This window comes from Pygocentrus nattereri, chromosome 2, assembly GCF_015220715.1.
Source record: "Pygocentrus nattereri isolate fPygNat1 chromosome 2, fPygNat1.pri, whole genome shotgun sequence".
NCBI classification, from domain to species: Eukaryota; Metazoa; Chordata; class Actinopteri; order Characiformes; family Serrasalmidae; genus Pygocentrus; species Pygocentrus nattereri.
Genome location: NC_051212.1, coordinates 43,643,611 through 43,654,112, shown reverse-complemented (window position 1 = coordinate 43,654,112; position 10,502 = coordinate 43,643,611). Strand labels below are relative to the sequence as shown.

Sequence of the window (10,502 nt, the reverse complement as noted above, 5' to 3'; positions counted from 1 at the left end):
AACCCTCATTTTCAATGTAGCCGAGCATTTACAAAAACAGGAATTGACATGACAAAGAAAATAATAACTACATTTAATCATTTTAAATTAAAAGAAAATTTAAAATAACAGTGAATAAAAGATAAAAGTAGATAAAAATAGAACTTGAGATTTAAATGGTAAGAAATTAAGATCAAAAATAGTAAGGTAATAGTACAATATCATAAATTTGAGAAAGTAATGATAAAAAAAAACACTTAAAAATAAAATGAGAGGAAATAAATAAATAAATAAAAAGAGATAAAGAACTAAGGAGAACTAACACAAAAATAAAAGTTACAAATAAATATGATTAAGTAAAACAGGTACAGGCTGTCTGTAGGTGGTTTGATATTAAAAGTTTAAAATGACTGAGGGGTGCATAACTCCAACCCTCCTCCATAAATCCAAGTCTCCCTAGTCAAACACACTCATTAATCTTTGCAATTAACAGACAATTGTAGTCAGGTGTGTTTGAGGATGTTATTCACTAAACTGTATTGGACACTGGCCCTCCAGAGTTGTGCACCCCTATTTTAAACTGCAACCATGTATAAAGCAATAAACAGTAATTATATATATATATATATATATATATATATATATATATATATATATATATATATATATATATATACTATTTATATATAGTCAATTGCCTTCAGATGACCCCAAAGATAAGAGTCTAAGGGGGTCAGATCAGGAGACCTTGGGGGCCATTCAACTGGCCCACGATGACCAATCCACTTTCCAGGAAACTGTTCATCTAGGAATGCTTGGACCTGACACCCATAATGTGGTGGTGCACCATCTTGCTGGAAAAACTCAGGGAATGTGCCAGCTTTCAAAGTGGATTGGTCGTCGTGGGCCAGTCCAAGGCAATTGTCTATTCTGTGAAGATACGAGATGTGCAGCACCTGAAACTATGGATACTGGAAACCTGTGCTGGCATTTCTTCTGTGGTGTTGCTATCAGTGTGTGAAGAGTGGGGGAAGAGAGTTGCATTGACAATCCAACACAATGGGCAGCACTCTGAACACATTTTATAAGTGGTCAGAAACTTGTAAATAACTCATGAAAGAATAAAAACGTAAAAAGTTATCAAGCACACCATTGTTTTTCTTGTGAAATTCTCCATAAGGTTGATGTGTTGATGTGACCCTCTTCCCATTGAAAAAAACTAAAGTTGGATCCAAAATGGCCAACTTCAAAATGGCTGCCATGGTCACCACCCATCTTGAAAAGTTTTCCCCCCTCCCATAAACTAATGTGCCACAAACAGGAAGTTAATATCACCAACCATTCCCATTTTATTTGGGTGTATCCATATAAATGGCCCACCCTGTAGATTTCATCACTGCTCTCTGTTTTTTTGTGTACTTTACCAACTGCTCCAACATTTTTTGGAGTTTGTATTAAATTTGGAGTATTTCATGTGTCCAGCCTTTGCCTTTAGCACAACTTCTATTCTTTTTAATAAATTTGTTTTCAGTTTTTCAAAGACATCTGTGGGGACAACTTTTCACACATTCAAAATGCAGTCTTAAATGTTAATTGCATTTTCTGTTTATTACAATCCAGATCATTTTAATCCTAATTAAAAATTCAGATTCAAAAACCTTACTCCTCTTGGCATGTCCAACACGTCCAGTGGTGGTATTCAAACACAAATTCTCTTAACTCTTAATTTGGTTGTATTCCTTTTCTCAGTAAAGGCTTCACAGCAGTTATACATCCTTTTAGGATGGTTTTATCCCCTAACACTGAGATCTCATAGCAGAAGGTATGATAGAAGTTAAGTTCCCACAGGCACAGGCTAATGATGTCACAAATCATTGATTGGACGATAGTGGTGTTTTTCCAGGAAAAGAAAATAAATGATTGTCTAGGATGAGGTGCCACTTATGAAAATCACAACGTGCCTATCCACAGTGACTTGGGAGTAGTTGGGGGTTAGGTGTCTTGCTCAAGGGCACTTTAGTCAGGTACTGTCGGCTCAGGGGATCGAACCAGCAACCCAATGCGCTATCCATTGCGCCACGGACATGGCGAAGGTAAGATGAAAGACTACATGACTCAAAAAAAGGATGCCAGCATGTTTACTAAGCTACATCACTTTTCCTTTCAACAGCAGTTAATAAATGACTGAAGACACCAAACAATCCAGTTTTGAAAGCAGACAATGTTTACTGACAACAGCTTGTTGAGGTATTCCTGAGCCCATGTGGTAACATCAGTCACAGAGGAGTATCTTTTTTATGCCTTCTGAGGGATCAAAGATCACAGGCATTCACTTGTGATTTATCTGGACTTTCTGAACCTTACATTATGCACCTAAATCATTTTCTGAGCAACGTTATTCTTAAGATGTTGGAGTTTTGCTGATGAGTCATCCTTTCATAGATGCTTTTTCAGGGATTTGCTTTGTAGTAATTCCAGGCTTGCTAAGGTGCTGCTAGGCCTCTCCATGTCTGACAAACACCACTGCACCACCCTGACCAATGACAACTCCTGGTCCTTTCCAGTCTGGACAGTAGTACACTTTGTCACCAAAGTCATATTCCTCATCTGTGTGATGCAATTGTTTCTGCAATTCTCTCTGTTTTCTCTCTGAACATTCTGCTCCTCTAAAAGCTTTTTTAATGCATGTAAAGAAGAAATGTGTTTTGCTACTCATTCACTTTTTGTGGTGCCATCTAAAGCTGGGGGCTTGTTGGTTAACCCAGGGGTCAGGTTAGGATTCTGACGAAGACTGTAGCCATGGGCATTTTGAATGCTGTGTCCCAGTCACAAGCGTGATTTGACTTTCTTTATGACCACAATAAGTGTTTGGTTGTGCTGCTGCAATAGTCGATTGCTCCAAGGGCTGAAGGCAGCTTTTGTCTTTTTTCTGTGTTGAAGTTTTCTGCCATCTCATCTCGTCATTGTTTAACTGTCCCACATTGTCAATAAACAATTTCAAAGGTTGACCATGTCCATGCAGATCTCCTGGCACAGTTTCATTGTACTGAGATGCCAGTGATAGGCCAACAGCAGGCTTTGGTTTGGTCTTACATACAGTGACATATTTCACATTCACTAACATTTCTCTGCATAGTGATGCTACGTTCTGCATCTTCATTGCCTGAGCCTGTCAGAGGCTTTAGCAGTCTGTCCACAGACACATGAGCAAAACGTCTATGAAGTTTTATCAGGATTTTCTGTTTATCTGCTGAGTTTATTTTTCTGGGACTGTGAGTGTTTCCTCATCTCACTGACTCACTCATCTTCATTTCTTTGTTTCTTTAAAGTGACATCTTCAGCAGCTATCATGACATGGTCACTACCGTAAATGTTTTTGCTTTCATCATCCATAATGTTTACACAGTAATGACCAGAGCTTGTCAGGTGTTTTACAGGTTGATACAACATCACTGTACTGTCATTTTTCTAATCCAGCACGGCTCTTTTCATGCATGCCTCAGTTTAGACAAGATGCTTAGTCTGTCCAAATTTTGCAGGAATTTTCAACTTTTTGGTGGAATAGAACACTTTTCCATTCCCAAACCTTAAAGGGTCTACACTTGTGTTTCTGTCTTTCTTCAGATTCTTTATTTGACCTTAGTTCAGTGAAGTGCTATCTAACCATTCCTCTTCAGTCCTTGTGTATACAGTGTCTACTATTAGTGTTTAGATGTTCCAATCATTGCATGTATGAGACTAACATGAGGTTATTAACCCCTTTAAATCTCAGACTATGTACATACCAAGGCTTATTATTCACTAACTACATGGAGTTCAGTGCAAACGGGCTGAGATATTCTTAGATTATAGAAGTATGTATTAAAACTTTGGGCCCACTGCTGGGCCCTGGCCATTTAAGCAGTTAAATAATAAACAATATCCTTTATTTATTTACATAAATGTCTTTTCAAATTTCTTCCCTTGACATTTAATCGCCATTTTTTTCTTATGTTGAAAAATAAACATTTTGGACACAAAGGTCTAATATTGCTTATCTAACTAAACTGTATTTACATTCACTTGAGATAAAGTCTAATGTCTTTAAACTGTCTGTATTAACTGTTTGTGTTACATAAAAATGCTACATTGGGGAAGCGGCTTAGAAAATGGATGGATGGATGGATGGATGGATGGATGGTCCTTAAGTACGTTTGAAACAATTATTCTCTTTCCTTCCACTTTAGATTGAACAATACTGCTCCAGTGTTCAGTAAAGACTAGATGAAGTCTACACTCCTGTGGACAGTTTCCCTCATTACATCTGTGTGTCAGAACATTATCACACACTGACTACACATACAGGTATTAATGTAAGTTTCAGGTTTATTTGTCATTTGCACAACATGTCATGACATTTATGCATTGAAATGCTCGTGGTGAGGCTCAGATAATCACTCTACAGAAAGAAAATGAGTAAAAGTAAAATATAAAAAACAAATTGAAAGATATTAAATACATACAAAATATAGAGAAAATATACACAGCATATAGAGACCTATACACAAAATATAGAGACAATATACATTTTAAACTGACTTATGTGACTCAGTATTGTTGTTTTAGTTCAGAATTGTGGTCCTAAAAATGCAGAGAATTAAATATGTTAATCTGTATCATCGAAACTCCAGAGAAATGTAAGAATGCCAGTTTGAATATAAGATCTCTTCAGTTTGGCATATAGTATAAATGAAAGTTTCAAGTCTTCATACTGTAGATACATTCAGAGAAAAATAACCTTATTCATTCACAGGCTTTATACAGTACCTAATGTTCGAGGTTCTATTTAAGGGCTTTTTGTACAGTGTAGCTGGGTTTCCTGTCACTGTGGGCTGCAGGGCACAGTAGTAGAGTGTAGAGTCTGATACAGCAGCAGAGGAGATTATCAGATCCACACGCTTGTTGTCTTGATCAAGTTCAACAGACATTCGAGGAGGAGGATCACTCTTAGACGCATATAGGTTAATAGACAGGAGAAACTCTGGTCCGGATCTGGGAAACTGACGATACCACTGAAGAACATCACTACCATACTGGTTACTGTAGTTGCAGGAGAGAGTAACATTATCACCCTCTGAAACATGAATTTCTCCCTCCAGTGGTACAACTGTCTGTGCTGATGTGTCTCCTGGAAACAGAAAAATATTGAAGAAATTAAATTGGAACCTCTCACAGAACATTCAAGTAAATCTGCGATTAGAATTTAAATGTATTACTATACAGATCGTTTATTATCTCAAAACAGTTAGAAAGAAGTGCCATAAATGTTCTCTTACCTAAAAGCAGTGCTAGGAGAGAAAGGATAGAGAGCAGCATGTTGATAGAGATGTGAAGTGACTGACAGCAGTCAGAGCTGAATGGGATCAGTGTAGCTCTCTGCTGAGATACACAGCTCCACCCATAATGCAGCTCATACACTCAGTCACAGTGCACTGCTGTCATGCCTCATTTCTTCATCTTCTAATCATTTAGCATAGAGCTTTTGCTCTTATCTTAATTTTGAGGTTTTATGTGAATACATCTCTGATGTTCCATGTTTCCATATTATAGATATTACTTTTTAATAATAATAAAATCAAATAAAAAAAATATTTTTTTTCCTGTTTAATTATTTAGATATTCTGGTCTGCTGTGATGGACTGGTGATCTGTCCAAATGCTGCCTGCTTTTTGCCCAGTGAGCACTGAGATAGACTCTAGCATCCCCTGCAACCTGAAGGATGAGCAGCTTAGAAAATTTGTGTGTGTGTGTGTGTAAGAGAGAGAGTGTGTTGGTGGTGTGTGTGTGTTTGTGTGAGAGAGAGAGTGTGTGTTGGTGGTGTGTGGGTGTATGTCAGTGGTGTGTGTGTGTGTGTGTGTGTGTGTGTGTGTGTGTGTGTGTGTGTGTGTCAGTGGTGTGTGTGATTGTATTTGTGTGAGTGCGTAATTTTTTCTTCAGGTTCTCTGTCTCTCTTGGGTTCTCTGTCTCTCTCTGGTTCTTTGTCTCTCTCTCTCTCTCTCTCTCTCTCTCTCTCTCTCTCTCTCTCTCTATCCATCTCCCCGGTCTTAGATGTTCATTTGCGCCATTCAGAAAAAATCCTGTCCTCCAGTATGTGAGGTTGAACGGCACTGCATCATATCTGTCACCCATCTCTTACTGCGCCCAACTGTGATCAACACCACGGTTCTTTATGTAGTCCTGCCACCAGTGGAGTCCTTCTGTTGCTGTTCTCTCAGTCCATCCTGTCTTCCAGACTGTGAACGTATGTGGGACATCATCAGATTCACCATCTCACTCTAACTGCACCCGTTTGGGACGGACCATCTCCCTGTTTTCATGACCGCAGTTCTTTACGTTGTTTGTCTGTCCAGAAGAACCTCTTGAACCTCTCTATAAAAACAATGTTTAATAGTTTAGCGACCATAACTAGGAGTAAAACATTTAGAGATTAGGGACCAAGACTAGAACTAAAATATTTACACATTAGAATCTATGACTAAGACAATAAAATCCATAGATTAGGGACCAAGACAAGGTCTAAAAGATCCAGTTTCGGGACCAAGACAGGGCCTAAATGCTCCACAGTTTAGGAACCAAGAATAGGACTAAAGCATCCATAGTTTTAGTACCATTACTAGAACAAAAATAATCATACTTTCAAGACTATGACTAGGACTGAAGATCCATACATTAGCGACGAAGACTATAATTAAAAGATCCACAGATTAAGGACCCTGAATAGCACAAGAAAATCCACAGTTTTGGGACTATGACTAGGACTAAATGATGAACAATCTAGTGACCATGATAAGAACTACATGATCTGCAGATTACAGACCATGACAAGGACGAAAATCTGTACATGTACCTGTCCATCTAGTTTGTCATTTGGATGTTTTTCTTTATTATAGACGATTTTCCGCCCTTTTCCTCTTGTTCCTCTCCTAGTTTTTCTCTTGTTGGTGTCTTCTTCCTCAGGAGGGTGGCTTTTCTTTATGTCTATTTCAGCAAGAGAGCAAAATTAGATTAAATCAGTAACCAGCTTTTCTCAGATAGTCTGGAGCCCAGAAAGAGTAACCAGCATTTAAGTTACAACGTATTTCAAATCAGTTTATCTAATTGAGGCTCACAACCAATCAACTCATTTTCACTCTGGTTGTGAGAGGTGTGCTTTTAAAGAGCTTTCAGTTGCCTAGTAATCAACATGACAATTCCCTAGCAACTGCCAGAAAATCCATAGTAACTACAATTCCCTAGCAACAACCTGGAATAACATTAACCGATAAACAACAGTCAGGCCACCGTCTGGCATGATATAGCAGTGGCCTAGCCACTCCATATCAAACACCAAAACACTACAACAAAATAGTAACATCACAACATAACTTTAGTGACCCCCTAGCAACACCCTAGCAACCATTTATAATGCTATAATGTTAATACTATTGAAGGACACACAGCTGATGCAGAAGCTGACGTGCTCGGTACACTGTACAATAAGTGAGGCTTTAGCTAACAGCCAGCTCTACACTTAACTCACATCTGCACTCCATCAGCGCTCAACTCCAACCAATACCCAGTTCCTGTCTGATCTAACAAACAAACCCCCAAAGGTGAACCAGCCCCTTTGTCAGAAAAACCCCAGAAAATAATTGTAGAACAATAACCAAGAAGGAACATGAAGAACATTTCTAGAACATGTTACAATATCATAAAACTACCTATAAACAAATCAGCCACCACCTCATAACCACCTAAAGTACCCTATCAAATACCCATCAAAACCCCAGCCACACCACAACTGTTCTAGTTATTATTACATATTATACAGTTGTTTCTGTCACTTACTCAGACCTTGGTTCTCTGGGGCTTGACTCTCTTCCAGGCAGACGTTCAGCCTGTTTTTGGTGGCTTCAGGCAGAGCTTCAGCTTTGATTATGCTGATCATATCTTTCTCTGAATTCAAATTGTTTTTTTTTTTTAATGTACTGATAAAAGAGTAAGAGTTCCTTCCTTAGAAGAACCATATCTGGTTCCCTAATGACCCTTTCAGTGGATGGCTCTCACGTGTAAAGAGCCCTTTTAATGACCAAAGCATCTTTGTATCATGTAACAGTTCTATACCAATTGAGGCCTTTTCCTAGAACCGCACATCCATGCCAGTATTTTTGCTGTGAACAGATGTTCTGTTGTTTTCCGACTCCAGAATCTGAGATTTATCTTATGTACTCACCCAGAGGCTGGTCATCACTGTCTGAAGCCTCTGTGAGGTCCAGATGTTCCTCAGCTACATGGTCCTTCAGCTTCGGCCACTCATCTCCTGCTGTTATACGGAGAAACGCTGTCCAGATCAATCACTGTGATTGGTTATGATTATTACTTATGTATCATAGTATATGCAGCATTGATTAATTATTAATTAGTGATCAGGAAACTATTCGCAGCAGCTGTTTTATGGTCATCATTATATCTGCTAATAATTTCCATTTCTTACCCAGAGGATGGATATTGGTGGGCTCTGACTTCTCCAGGTCAGGGTGCGTTTGCTCGTCATTGGCTTCACTGTCATCTTCAGCACCTGATCGTCTTCTTTTACAATACAGCGAGCAGAATTTGTATTAATTAAGGCAGATTAATGATAAAATCAGCTCATCAATAGCTTCTGACTGAGCTTCATCATCCATCGTTCATCAGTGTCTCATTTTCTGCTTTCATTAGTTGGTTTTCCAGTTTCTCATTTTTCAATGTTTCAAATATGTTATTTTGTGTCTTCCACTCACCCAGAGGCTGGAAACTCGCTGACAAAACATCATGAAGCATGATCTCCAGGAGCTCTCTGATGGCATCAGCTGCATCTTTGTTGGAGCTCACTAGATGATCTTGAAGGAATTTAGATTAAAGCTTTTATATTCACTAAATGTGTTATCATCTCACTCTCTGGTGATTTCCTTTACTTACCCAGGTTGGTGTCCATAAGCTCATTTTCTGCTTTAATACAAATGAATACGGTCAGTTTCCCAGCTCTTTCATTATCATTGTAATATGTTTATTTCTTTTACTCACCCAGAAGCTGGAGACTCGCCGACAGGGCATCATCAAATAGGATGTCCAGGAGCTCTCTGATGACTTTACCTGTGTCAGGGTTGGAGCTCACTAGATGATCTTGAATGAATTCAGACAGATAAGGGCTCATGTTAAGCTTTAATATTGACTAAATGTGTTATTTTCATCTCACTATCTTCTAATTTTCTGTACTTACCCAGAGGTTTCTCTTCAGACCCCTCCAGACAGATGCTCATGGTACTGTTGATGACTTCAGCAGCCACTTCATCAGCCACCGTTATCTGCACAGTCTCAGCTTCTGTTTTCATAGTAACACAGTCAATTGTAATGACACTGAATTATTCAGTCTGGAAAATGATTTCAAAAACACCCTCTTGTTTTCCAGTTATGTCTCTGAAATATTCAGGACCAAATTATTCAGTATGAAATATGAATTTTTCCATATTTCATATGAAATCAGTATTTACTATAAATATTATGTACTGAGAATTATTCAGTCACTGCTGTGCAAGTTTCATGATGGTTTTGAAATATTCTTTACCTCCTATGATTTATTAATTCTCCACTGTGAATTATACAGCACCTGCGATGATTTATTTACTATCAGCTTTTATTCATATAATGACCTCTGAATTATTTAATATTTGTTATTAATTATGTAATTTATATCCATTATTTCATATGCACTACAAATTATCGAATGCCCACTATGGATTATTCAGTATCTATTACAATGTATTATATAATTACTATGATTTATTTCATATGCACTGTCTATTGTATTTTGGATTATATACTATATATATTTTTTACTTATTGACTATGAATTTGAGTATCAGCAATGAATATATAGTAACTACTCTAAATAAATCAATATCTACTGTGCTTTACTCAGTACCCAATATGGATTATTTCGTGTCTACCATTAATATTTAGTGCTTCTATTAATGATTCTCTTCATTCTGAATTATTTTGTATCTGCAGTGAATTGTTCAGTATCTACTGAGATTTTTACAGTGGTGACTCTTATGAATTCTTCAGTATGTGCTATGAATGATACTGTATTTTAAATAATACAGCATTTATTACAAATTATTATGGAATTGCTACAAATTATTCCATATTCACTATGAATTATTCAACATCCACTGTGAATTGTGTACTGTGAACTATGAATATTCATTATACATGGTGAATTATTTAGTGTCTACTATTAATATTTTGTGAATATGAACTAAAAAAACACTTTCTTGACATTTGTCAACGATACATCTGAGACATTGTCATCTATCCTTTTTTCCATCAAATCGACGCTGGGTTTGGACATCAAATCTGTAAAACTAGTGACCGACCCCCGGCACGACCCGAACATGGTGGGTAGGGAGACCCAGGGATGTGAATGTGAATAGGGTGGGGAAACTTTCACGTCCAGTTAAAATGCA

The 10,502-nt window shown here is 37.7% G+C and overlaps 1 gene segment (V, D, J or C); it reads right to left on the bottom strand.

The window, feature by feature from the left end:
* Positions 1-4,499: 4,499 nt before the first annotated feature.
* Positions 4,500-5,865, bottom strand: LOC108417157. The segment is given in 2 exon segments: positions 4,500-5,146; positions 5,295-5,865. Coding segments are annotated over 2 exon segments (429 nt in total).
* Between the last annotated feature and the right edge of the window lie 4,637 nt (positions 5,866-10,502).